This window comes from Nannospalax galili, unplaced genomic scaffold, assembly GCF_000622305.1.
Source record: "Nannospalax galili isolate Female #2095 unplaced genomic scaffold, S.galili_v1.0 scaffold336, whole genome shotgun sequence".
Classification (NCBI taxonomy): Eukaryota; Metazoa; Chordata; class Mammalia; order Rodentia; family Spalacidae; genus Nannospalax; species Nannospalax galili.
In genome coordinates this window covers 8,998,684-9,012,035 of record NW_008343385.1, presented here as the reverse complement: position 1 = coordinate 9,012,035, position 13,352 = coordinate 8,998,684, and the positions used below count along the sequence as shown (strand labels likewise).

Below are 13,352 nucleotides of genomic sequence, written 5' to 3'. Positions count from 1 at the left end.
CTTTCACTTTAAGATAGTGTCTGTCCTTGAAAGTGAGATGAGTTTCTTGCAGACAACAAAAAGATGGGTTTGTTTCTTAATCCATTCACCTAGTCTGTGTCTTTTGACTGGGGAGTTCAGTCCGTTAATATTTAAAGTTATTAATGAAAGATGAGTATTGAATCCTGTCATTTTTATTTCTGTTTACATTCTTGAGATAGCTGTATTTTTCCACAGTAAATATATGGAATGCTTCACGAATTTGTGTGTCATCCTTGCGCAGGGGCCATGCTAATCTTCTCTGTATTGTTCCAATTTCAGTATATGTGCTGCCAAAGCGAGCACATATTTCATTTCTTAATTGTGTGTGTCTGTGTGTAGGTATATGTATATAGAATAGTTACCTGTAGAGATCAGAGGCATTGGATCCCCAGGAGCTGGAGTTAAAGGCAGTTGTGTGTTGCATGATAGGGTTGCCGGGAATTGAATTTGGATCCTCTGGAAGAATAGTGCATGCTTTTAACTGCTGAGCCGTCTCTCCGGCCCCCTTACATGTGTTCTTGATTTTAGTGTTACTGCCTTTATTGCAGTCTGTATATGTGTTAGCATCTATCAGTTCCTTTGTTAAACTTCTTAAAAAAGCATTTAGATTAATATCTTTAAGTCATTAATATGGTGTATTGAATTTGAATATAATATTTGAATTATCCTCTTGATCTAGAAATAGACTCCATTTGGTTTTAAATACTGAATAGAAATAATTTATAGTTTTTTTGCTCAAGATCCCCAATACTCTTTCTACAGTTTACCTGGTGAGATTTGGTAGGTTATGGTAGACTTAATAAATTCCTTGATTCTATTGATTCTATTTACTAATATCCTTTTCAGGATTTTAGAATCAGTTGAATAAATTATATTGGTTCATAATTTTTCCTATATTACCTTTTTCTCATTTTAGTATACATCAAAGTTTTCTGATTTTTCAGAACTGCTGTTTTCCTAAACAATTTAAATTAGATGGCGGTATCTGCTTTTTAAAAAATACTTATTAATTTCATTTTAGTTTATGTGTATGAGTGTATTGACTGCATATAAAGAATGACAGATTTCCTGGAACTAGAGTTATGGATGATTGTTAGCCACCATGTGGATGCTGGGAATAGAACCTGAACCCTCTGGTAGAACAGCAAATGTTCTTAACCGCTGAGCCATCTCTCCAGCCCTGGCATCTGCTTCTTGATGCTTTGGTATACTGTACTTTGAAGAAGTCATCCAAACTTGATGTTTCTTTTAACTCCGTCATTATTATTGCATTCATTCACATGAGATTGGGCTAGTTTTTGGACAACTTTCCCATTTCTTAAATTGGTTAGATTTTTCTGATTTTTCTTAGATCACTTTGAATGGTGTTATCCTATATAAACATTCATTTGACTAAATTATTGTAGAATTAAGTAATGCATTCTGGTTGTATTCATCTTTCTATTTGCTTCTAATTTTGTGTATTATTTATTGAGATCTGGTTGGTTCATAATACTTGCCCTTATTCTGATTTGTTTGTCTTGTTTTCCTCGGGTCTGGTTGCTGCTGCTTTTACTCTTCTTTGAATTTCTTGTGTTGAAAGCTAGTTTCTTTTCATTCTTTCAAGAATTGAAGACTGAGCCAGGCATGGTGGTGTACGCCACTCGGGAGGAGGAGCAGGTGGATAGATCCCATGAGTTCGAAGCCAGCCTGTTCCAAGGCTACTTAGTGAGACCCTATCTCCAAAAAAAAAAAAAAGAGAGAGACTCAATTATCTGTTTCACATTTTGTCAGTTCTAGTATCGATTCTGATACGTGGTTATTTTGTTTTTGTTGTTTTTACTGTTAGAGCTTGATAGTCTAGTTTTTTTTTTTTTTTTTATTTTTTTTGGGGGGGGGTTGTTTTTTTTGGGATGGGTTGGCCCTTGTTCACAGGGGACTCAGACTCAGCTCAAGAATAACCCTAGCCAGGCATGGTGGTGCATGTCTTCAGTCCTAGCACTCATGAGGCAGAGACAGGCAGGTCTCTGAGTTCAAGGCCAGCCTGGTCTACATAGTGAGTTCCAGGCCAGCTGGGGCTACAAGGAGACCCTGTCTCAAGACAAAATAATAATAGTAAGTTTATAGTCATTATTTTTCAATGCTGGTAATTGTTTTAGTTTTTTTTTTTTTTTTCATTTTTTTGCGGGGGGTGTTGTCTTTTCTGAGATAGGATCGCCCTGTATCAACGTGGAACTCGCTATGTAGACCAGGCTGGCCTCGAACTTACAGAAACACACTTGCCTCTGCTTCCCAAGTGCTGGGACCAAAGGTGTGAGCCACCATGCCCGGTTCGTTTTTTTGTTGTTTTTAATCCAATGTGCCTGAGATTTTTTGTTCATATTCTTTTACATTATGGTCAGAGATTTGTGTCTAATACTTCTTTCTTGAATGCTTGATGTTTTTGTGGTCTGATATATACTCATAAATATTTCATGAGCATTTGAAAAGAGGTTGTGTTCTGTTTCGAGGAGATAGAGTCCAACATATTTTTGTTCCCTTGATGTCTTAGGCTGAGAGAGGTGAATTGTCTATTTATCTTGTGTTTCCTCTAATTTTTGTTTGGGTTTGTTTGCTTGTTTGCTATAATTTTTTATTATTTCTTTCCTGTATTATTTGACTCATAAAAACTCATTAGGTCTTTATTTTAAATGAGCCCTTTATTTTTCTTTCAATTATCTTCCCTTGAAATTAATGTTGTTTAATATTGTAAGTTCTACTTTTTTTGATTGCTTGCATTTACCTTTGTGGGGTTTTCTTTCCTTTTCTTTCAACCCTCTTAACTAACCTTGGTTTAGACGCGTTTCTAGTATTTGATCCAGTGTGAGCATATCTTCCTTAGTAGCTGTGTTTGTCCCATTTTCATTTACTGAAACGACAAACTTTCATCTTTTATGTTGTGCTGTCTTAAATAAATCCTTTAAAAAAAAAACCTTTTGGTATAGCTTGAGGGTTATTTTGTTTGTGTTGTATGCTTGTTTTTTTACAGTTCTAGGGATCAAACCTAGGGCTTTACAAAGCATGCTAGGGAAACACTTTCCAACTGAGCTACATCCTAGCTAAATACAGATTTAAGTACTTTAAACAGTATTGACCAATATAGATTCATCTTATATTGCCTCCTGTATTTCTCATAATTGTATATTTTCTACATTTTCTAGCACTCACAGTATAGGTTAAAGTATCTGCATACTATTCTGAACCATGTTCTCTAGGTGTTCATCCTTAATTCTATATAAGAAATTTTTTTTTTTTTTTTTTTGGTCTTTTTGAGATAGGGTCTCCTATCTGTAGCCCCAGCTGTCCTGGAACTCACTATGTAGACCAGGCTGGCCTTGAACTCACAGAGATCTGCTTGCCTCTGCCTCCCAAGTGCTGGGACTAAAGGCGTGCACTACCATGCCTGGCTCTATATTAGAATTCTATAGAGCTTGTCTTTGTTCATTATTTCCAAGAAGAGTTTATGGAAACTACATTCCTTAAGCCTACAAATGTTGAAAAATATTTTTCTATTGCCTATATGTTTGAAAGACTTCTGAATAAACTTTTTGCTTAATACTTTTTATCTTAATGGCTTTGACATTTTCTACAATAATCTACAGAAATATGAAGGCAAAGTAATTTTTTAAAAACTTCCTCCTTAAATGACTTTATTTGGGACAGAGAGAATGTTTTTTAGAGAAACATAAGATGTTTTATTGAGAGCGGGGAAGATGACTCACTTGGTAAAGTGTTTGGCATGTAAGCATGAGGGCCTGAATTCAGTCCCCAGAACCCACACAGAAAAGGAGCTGGGCATGGGGTCTGGAGAAATGGCTCAGTGGGTACGAGCACTTGCTGCTGTTGCAGAGGACCGGGCTTCGGTTCCCAGCACCCACATCATCAACCCCAGTTCCAGTTGCAGTGGATCTAACCCCTCTTCTGGCCTCCACAGGTAGCAGGCACCCATGTGGTACAAATGCCTTTAATCTATAGCACTCAGGAGGCAGAGACAGGTGGATCTCTGAGTTTGAGGCAAGCCTGGTCTACATAGTGAGGTCCAGGCCAGCCATAAGTACATAGTGAAACCCTGTCTCATAATAGAAAGAAAAAAAAGTTTACAAGAACTGCTAGGCATGGTTATGCGTGCTTAGTCTCAGTGCTGGGGGGAAGAAGGAGTGCAATTCCCTAGGGCTCACTGGCAAGCTCCAGTCCACTGAGAAACCTGTCTCACAAAGCAAGTTAGGCTCCAATGAGATGGCTCAAGAGGTAAAACTTCTTGCCACCAGGCCTGATGACTTGGGTTTATCCTCTGAACCCACATGGTGGTAATTTACACAAGTTATCTGATCTACACGTGCACACACACACGAGTGCAGAAGACATGGTACAAGCAACCCTCCAATAAATAAATGTAATCATAATAATTTAAAAATGGGGTGGATGGTTGCTGACAAACAGCACATGAAGTTGACTTCTGGTCTCCACATGTATACTCACAAATAATATCGATATGTATTGAGGTTGGTGATGTAAATCAGTGGCACAATAGTAGCCTAGCTTATTTAAAACTCTAGGTTCAGTCACTGGCAGTTTAAAAAAATGTATCTTGCTGGTTATTAACCAGAATTTTCTGAAGCATGATGTGCCCTTGCCATTTGCAGATTCCTGCCTTTCCTTTTTTACAGCAAGTTTTCTTTATGCATTTGGCTTTTTTGTTGTTGGTATTTTGCTTCATTTTGTTGGTATTCCTCTTTTAAAGATAGACTTTATCATAGCTGTCATTTTCTCCTTAATTATTTTCCACTTTATTCTTTTTTCTCTCCTTTTGCTTAATTTTTCCTCAAATTTGTCTTCCATGTCCCAAGCTGTAGGTTTTATGGGGTCTAGCTGTGTTGCCCAAGCAGTCCCCCAATTCTTAGATTGAAGCAGTCCTGCCTCAGCCTCCCAAATAGCTGGGACTAGAGGTATCCACCATTGTGCCTGGCTCTGTGCTACATTTGAAATGTTAGTTTGGCACAATCCTAGGCATTGGCAGTAAAGCAGAGAACAAGAAGCCTCTTGACTTCAGAGCTTACCCTAGTAGAACTGAGATAACATTGGTAGTGTTTAAGAAAAGGAGGATGGGACAAGAATTTAATTAATTAATTAATTAATTTTTTTGTCTTTTTGAGACAGGGTCTCCCTGTAGTCTCAGCTGACCTGAACTCACTATGTAGACCAGGCTGTCCTTGAACTCACAAGGCTCCTCCTGCCTCTCCCTCCCGAGTGCTGAGATTAAAGGCGTGTGCCACCACGCCTGGCAAGCATTTAAATTTTTAAAGAATGATCAGAAAAAAACTTAGAAGTGGTATGTGGGCAAGGACCTGAAGAAATTGTTGAAATATTTTGGAGAAAGCACTTCTAGGTAAAGACAATAGTAAGTGCAAGTGCTTTTAAGTAGACATAGCATGTTTTAAAAATTGTGAGGGCAGTGTGTCTGAACAAAGGAAATGGGATAGTAGAGGATGAGATCAGAGATAAAGGGCCACATGCAAGGTCCTTTATATAGGCCATTGTGAATAAGGTCTTTAACTTGTAAGTGGAGGAGTGATTTCATATAAGGTCATTCAGTATAGACTAGGGAAAATTGAGGGCAACTGCCAGAAGCAAGTAGACCAGTAAAGACTATATATCACCAGTCAAATGGCAGGTAAATGGACTTGCTGTCTGACAATACAAGATCAAGGACCTGAGTTTGATCTCTGGAACCCTTGTGGAGGTAAAAGGAGAGAAAAGACTTCACAAAGGTGTTTTCTGACCCCTATGCATGCCCCCCACATACAATAATAAATAAAATGTAAAAAGATTGGGAAAAGGTGAGAGATTGGGTGCTGGGGTTTTTTGAAGGTGTAGCTAGCTGACCAGACTTGATGCTAGACTGGATATAGATGTTAAAAGAGAGGAAATATGGGGCTGGAGAGATGGCTGAGCAGTTAAGAGCACTGACTGCTCTTGCAGAGGACCCAGGCTCGATTCCCAACACCCACATGGCGGCTACGAACTGTCCTTAACTCCAGTTCCAGGGGAATCCGAAGTCCTCTTCTGACCTCCACAGCATTGCACGATATGGATGCACTCACATACATGCAGGCAATACACTCATACACATAAAATAAAAATAAAAATTTTTTTGGTCTTTTTGAGACAGGGTCTCCCTCTAGCCCCAGCTGTCCTGGAACTCACTATGTAGACCATGCTGGCCTTGAACTCATTGAGATCCGCCTGTCTCTGCCTCCCAAGTGCTGGGATTAAAGGCATGCGCTACCACACCCAGCCCTTAAAAAATAAAATATTTTTTAAAAAGAGAGGAAATGATGAATATGAATCTTTTGCCAGAACAAGATGAGTCAGCCCTTACTGATAAGGAAGAAAATATGAGATGGATTACAACAAGTGAAATCGAGGGATTTTTTATTTTGGTTTTCCGATACAGGGCATTAAACTGATGACCTTGCCTATGGTAGGCAAGTGCTCTACTACAGAGCTACACCTGTAGGTCCCAAGCGTTTGATCGTATCAAGCTTAAGAGAATGGTCAGGAAACAGGCAGATACTTACATGTGGAGTTCAGGGAACAGAATCCTATATTGTAAGGACTGAAAGTATATAGATGTTATTAAAAGTGGTATCACTGGAAGAATGAGTATAAATAAAAATGTAGCTAGTAGTAGATTGCTTTCCTAGCATGGACAAACCCTCAGTTCCTGATACCATTAAAATAAAGTATTTGACATACTAGCATTTGCTTGAAATGGTGTTGTACACTTGTAATGTCAGTAAGTTCAGAAGTTCAAAGCCAGTCATTGCTTAAATAGGAAGCTTGAGGCCAGCCTGGGGTCCTTGAGACTATATCTCTAAAACAACAAAAGAATTTCAAAGACAGAACACTAAAGCACTAATTTCATTATTTTCTTAGAACCATTCTGAGACTGTTTTAACAGAATTAGACCATTATAGTTAATGTCTCCAGTGGCAGAGGACACATCCTGACTATTGGCATGACTTGATTGATAGTGATGAGTAACAGGGAATATTAGATAGGAATTTTAAACCTTTTTATTTCTTTTGCCACAGTATGGTACCAGCCCTTTGACTACTAACTAAAATACCAATAATGTACACATTAATCACTGTTTTGTGTATCCAAGAATACAAATGTATATCTGAGTTAATTAAACTCTTTTTGTAGGAATATGAAGCCATCTACTTAGCAAAATTAACAATACAGATGATGTCACCACTCCAGATAGAACGGTCCTTATCTGTTCATTCTGGCACCACAGGTAAAGAGTTTTTCTTCTTTTGGAAAACTGAAGTGAAAGGTAATAGAGGGAGAAAAAAAGTGGAAAAGCATCCATTATTCCTAAGTTACACTGAACAGTTTAAATTGTTTAGGAACTTTCAGAAAACTAAAATAATTTCAAAAGAATTAGTTTTATGTCTGAACACACAATATGCCTCTAACATGTACATACCACAGTGTTTAGTCAATAAAAATGCCAGTTGGAAGATCATATGTCTACTTGGATTATTATTACTTTTTTTTTTTTTTTGTCTTTTTGAGACAGGGTCTTCCTGTAGCCCCAGCTGGCATGGTACTCACTATGTAGACCAGGCTGGCCTGGAATTCAGAGAGCCGTCTGCCTCCACCTCCCAAGTGCCCAGCTTACTTGGTTTAATTTTAAGTGTATTAGTAGTACAAATACTGTAAAGATTAAAGAGTAGTTTGAATAACTTGGTTGATATTAAAAATAAAAGTTGCTGGAGGTGGCACATGTCTATAATTCCAGCACTGAGTGATAGAGGTGGAAGAATCATGAGTTCAAGAAAGCCAGTCTGGACTACACATCGAGACCATCAGAACCAAAAAGAGAGAGAGAGAGCCAGGCATGCCTTTAATCCGAGCATGCCTCACGCAGAGGCAGGCCAATCTCTGTGAGTTTGAGGTCAGCCTGGTGTACATAGTGAGTTCTAGGCCAGCTGGGGCTACAGGGAGAACCTGTCTCAAAAAAACAAAACCAAAAATCAAAACAAACAGAAAACAAAAGAGTTAACTTTCAACTACATGACTAATATGATGCTACCTCAGTTTTTCTCACTACTACTATTTTGATCTCTCCACTACTATGATTCTCTAAATCCACTCATTTTCAAAGTTAGCAGTCTAAGCCAACTCTTAAATTTTTATCTTCCTTTTTCAAAACCTTACTGCCTTTGTTAATAGTTCTTTCAAGAACAGGGTACATGCATGGTGTTGACCTGGCATTTAAGCACAGCCCAGAAGTCACCACTGTTCTATACTACCTAAAGTGATAAGACTAGACATTCATCTCTTGGGCTCAACTTCCTAATTATCCTCAACTCTTTTCTTTCCTTTGCCATCTCACCCTAATCTCTTCTAAATACTGTAGCATTTTGTTTCCCAGCATCTTTAAAATTCCTTCTCTTTTGAATAGAACCCCTAAATGTAGGCTAGCTAGGTCTAGATGAGCCTCCTATCCAGACTTTCTTGGGGGGTCTTTTTGAGACAGGGTCTCCCTGTAGCCTCAGCTCTCCTGGAATTCACTATGTAGACCAGACTGGCCTTGAACTCACAGGGATCCGCCCCACGCCCAGCTTCTTGGTCTTTTCTATACATTTTGGTCACTTTTTTCAAGATGCTTGTAATCACATTTTGTTTTGCCAAAGACTTCACTGACTTCATTCCTACAAAATTGCAAACTGGAATGTCCAAAATCAGTGTCTCAAGCGATTCTCATTTTATAGCCATAGGTAGTAAAGATTATCATAGGTATTTTCAATTTGTGTCACATTGTTCCTTTTCATATCTACTCCAGAAAACTGATGGTGTTTCAGCATCCATTTTTCTCACCCAAAATGCACCATGTTCACTCTCCCTATTCCTGAAAACTGGAGTTATGGACATTGTTAGCTACCATGTGGGTACTGGGAATCAAATCCTGGTTCTCTGCAAGAGCAGCCAGTACTCTTAACCTTTGAGCTATCTCTCTAGTTCTTCATCTTCATTTTTTTTTTTTTTAAACACTCGGGGTCCATATTCCTCCCCCACCTTCCCTCCGACCCACCCTCACCCGCCTCCCGCCTTCATCCTTCCTATTCTTAAACATACTTCAGGTGCCATCTGTATTGGCCTTAAGGTGAGGATGTTTTCTTTCAACTTTATTGATAAAGTTGTATCTTTACTAATCTTACAGTGAAACAATAGTTCCATGTTTGAATCTGCCATCTAAATTAACTGTGACTTAGTACAACCCTATGGGCCTGGACTCACAGCCATATCATTAGGGAAAATACATAGCAGACTGTCAGTTTAACTGTTCCTTAAGGTTCCCCTCCTTTAAGACTCAGATTTCCTGAACCTAAGTAACTATGGGACATTTAGAGATAATTCTGAATATTTCTGATTTTCTGTAGGATATTTGTGTAGAGTAAATAAAATCTCTTATCTGCTACATGCTTTCCTGGCTCCCAACTTTACAACTTGTAGATAAAACTGCAGCTTAGTCAGGCAGGTGGCACACGCCTTTAATCCCAGCACTCTAGAGGTAGAGGCTGGTGGATCTCTGTGAGTTTGAGGCCAGCCTGGTCTACATTGCAAGTTCTAGGCCAGCTGGGGCTATAGGGAGACCCTTTCAAGAAGGGGTTTTTGTTTTCAGCTCCTCTTCGTAATAGCAGTCGGGAAAACAAAATATATCAAAAACCATATAAATACAATTCATTTATTAAATTTTATGTCCTGAACCACATTTTTATGTTGCCTAAAAAGCACTAGGTTGTTAGTCAAACAATACACCATCAGCTCATTAAAAGTTTATTCATTTTAATATTTTTAAATTTTATGTATATTGGTGTATTGCCTGCATGTGTATAAGTGCACCAGTGTTGTGCAATGCCTATGGTCAGAAGAGGGCGTTGGATTACCCTGGAACTGGAGTTACTAATGATTGTTAGCCTCCATGTCAGTGCTGGGAATGCAACTTGGGTCCTCTGCAAGAGCAGTTAGTGCTCTTAGCCGCTGAGCCATCTCTCCAGCCCCCAACTCATTAAAAGTTTTATCATCACACTATTTTGAAAACGAGTGTTTATTATATGTAATACTAAGACATTATTTACTCGGGATGGAATATATGTCATTTTGGCATTTACAACAAAGAATTTACTAAAGGTTGCTGCTGATTCAATCATGAAATTCTTATAGTGCATACATAATTGGACAAATTTTTATTGTCTGTAATATGATTTATGTAGGTTTTCATTTTTCTATTCGTTCAATAACATTTAGGTAGTTTGAAGAGAACACATGAAGAAGATGATGATTTTGGAAGCATGCAAGTGGCAACTGCACAGAATGGCTGACCAATGAGGAACATTACATAGGATCTGAATTCTATTTGGAAAGGAGAAAATCCTAGAGATAATAATATAAAATGGTAAAAACACAAATAGTTTCTTTTCAGTTATATGTTGCTTCCAGACATGTTTCTGCAACTTGTTGGGCAACATTTTAGAAGATGTTGGACTTTTGCAGTAGATGGCATTGATGGTTTTACTTTTTAAAAAAATTTACAATTTTATTACAAACCAGAATTTTGGACTTGCAAAGAGGTATTATTGCAATAATGCACTTTTCATACTTGAAATTTATTTGTATGATATAAAGTTATTACTTTAAACAAAATGCAAGTTAGGGGGATTTGTTTATAAATTTGGGGGTAATTTATAACAAAAAAATTTCATGAGGTTTTGCTAAAAATTCATTTTGTGTTCTATGTGTTACATTTTAAACAGAATTTTACAGTTCAGTTTTATGATGGAGCCTCTTACAGAAACATTAACAAAATGTAGAACTTGGCCCCATTTTTAGTACAATTCAATAACTTAATCACCTTTTTAAAAAAAACTTTTAGTTCCTTATTCTTAAATCATGACTAGCCAACTACCCTTATTTTTCTAATTTAATTAATGCTTCCTTTCCAATAGCCTTCCTAATTTATTCTAAAGGAGAAAAAGTTTTAATGATCAAAGAAAGATGTTTTACTTTAAAGGTAGTGTTAGTGTTAGAATTCCCCAGAGGCTTTTCCTTTTGTTTATTCTTTATTTAAGCCAAATGCTTTATTTTGTTCTTTTCAGAGTTGCTTAGCCATTTTTACCTTTGTCCAAAATGGTTCGAAGTAGACTGTAATAAACCAATGTAGCACTATTTTATTTCAAAATGAAGTCCCCCCCCAAACTAAAAGTGCCTTGCATTAACAATTAATCCTCATGACCTCTAAATTAGTATATAGAACAGTGAAATTATTAACATTTTTCTGTAATTGCTTGTTTTTAAACCATAAATTAATTTAAACTCAATCTGTGAAGCTTGAAGAAATATTACTGAACTATTTGGAATATAGAACATTTACTTCTTCATTTTCTGTTGTCTTAATGATTCTGTGAGGTTGTTCCAGCTGACAGCTTTGCTTTGAAGATGCATTTATAGGTGGCTGGCTTTAGTGTATTGTAAACTACTGTTTTAGTCTGCCGTTCACATTTAGTTAATCCAAACTTCACCCATAATTTGCATTAGCAAAGTCACTTTATGGATCTTAAGTTTTCCATGTTATTTATATGTATAAAAGTTGTTCTACAAAAACCATTTTGCTATTTTAAGTGTGATGTGTGGGAAGGAAGAAGTGTTTTTAACTTTTTGTAGTTGATAACTTTAGGGTAGCACAAACAACTCCTTTATATTTCACTTTCTCAGTCCTCTCTTGAGGTGCTTTACTGATGGGAATAATACCCATGCATTTCCTTAGTACCAAGAGGCACTATGCAGGGTAACTTACTACACCTAGTTACTTGCTTTGCTTTCCTCCGTATGATGTAATACAGGAAAAGCTTTTATGCAGCATAGTGGGAGAGTGAATATTAGAATTACTGGCAGAGGTAATTCCTGTTGACCCATGTGGAATTCCTGTTTTGACTGCCCATCCCTTCTATCTTACCACTCTTAAAAACAGCATTGTGATCCAGTATTCTGTTGTGTGATTGGTGTAGTTGTCTAGTTGAGTCAAGATTGCACTGGTTGTTCAAAAATTCTAGTTGGTAAAGAACCAGATACCACAGCTTTCCTGATACACATCACTATTGGACAGGTCAGCAAAGATCTCTCTTGCAATCAAATCAGTCTGTGATGCTTCACTGAGCAGACATTCTGTTCAAAATACTTAATTTAAAAATGTTAAATTTTAAAAATGAGGCATTTTGAGAATTTTTAAAGTTTCATAAAAATACATACTCCTCCCTTGGGAGTCTGAGTCTGGCCAAAAATACAAATTAAGTTATTGATAGTAATTTGTAGCTAGTAACTTTCCACTTTTTCTAATCACTATCATTTCTATGTTCTCACATAAAGTGCCTATCCAGCACTATATACTGAAGACAAGTCTCAAACCTAGGGACTACCATCCTTTAAAAGGAACTGCCATCATCTTGAGTATACTGTTGATGTGGACAGACATGCATTTATTTTTTCCTCTTAAGAACACTGCAAGTTTGTTTTCTTGGATCCATTTATCTACTTACTGTCCAACTAGTTCTTTTGGTAACTCTTTATATACTCCTTTATTCTACTTCTGAGGTTCTTTTATTTCTAGTGATGTTTGTGATAGCTATGATAAACTTAACCAATCATGATTTACTTTCTCAGAAATTTAAATGAGGTATATGACACCTTAGCTTTAACATTAAATATGTAATCTGGGCACAGAATTTAAAGTAAATTTTTATCAAAACACAGGGAACCTCATTACTGCCCATTTTGAAAGTGTGAAACAGATACAACTTTGTTAACTGGTTCATGTTGATTTCTATTAAATGTGTAGGCAGTAGTTCTTTATTTGTACCTACTCTCTGGTAGAAATGTTCAAGTGTGTTTGCTGCCAACTTTCAAGCACTTAACTTTTAGAGTAGAATATTCATTTGGGGGGGGGTGGTCCTTAATCTGAGTTTAGCAGTAATGTCAAAAAATGTTAAGCATGTCCTTTGTAAGAAAACATAAGGTTCCTAATTGTCTGATTACTATGGTAATTCAAGTGAATTAGAAGTATTTAACTCCAATCTTGAATTATAAAATAATTATAAAGTTGAGATGTATATATATATTAGGATCTCAACTTGATGTAAAGTAAATGAGCAGTTACCTGGCAGTTTTTTTTTTTTAAATAACATTTAATTCATAAACCTAAAACATAGCTTCAACTCAATTATTTATTTTTTCCCATTAGTAAA

General features: G+C 36.9%; 1 protein-coding gene and 1 non-coding gene across 2 annotated transcripts in view; one reads left to right on the top strand and one right to left on the bottom strand.

The window, feature by feature from the left end:
- The window catches only part of Styx (serine/threonine/tyrosine interacting protein), a 44,860-nt gene extending 32,558 nt beyond the window's left edge, over positions 1-12,302 (top strand). The window contains exons 10-11 of the mRNA XM_008839570.3: positions 7,249-7,342; positions 10,363-12,302. Of these exons, the coding sequence (XP_008837792.1) occupies positions 7,249-7,342; positions 10,363-10,436 (168 nt within the window). The 3' untranslated portion in view covers positions 10,437-12,302. The remainder of the gene's footprint in view (positions 1-7,248; positions 7,343-10,362) is intronic.
- On the bottom strand, positions 218-324 carry LOC115071452. Its single transcript, XR_003850538.1, has one exon. It is a non-coding gene; the product is annotated as a U6 spliceosomal RNA (small nuclear RNA).
- Positions 12,303-13,352: the final 1,050 nt, after the last annotated feature.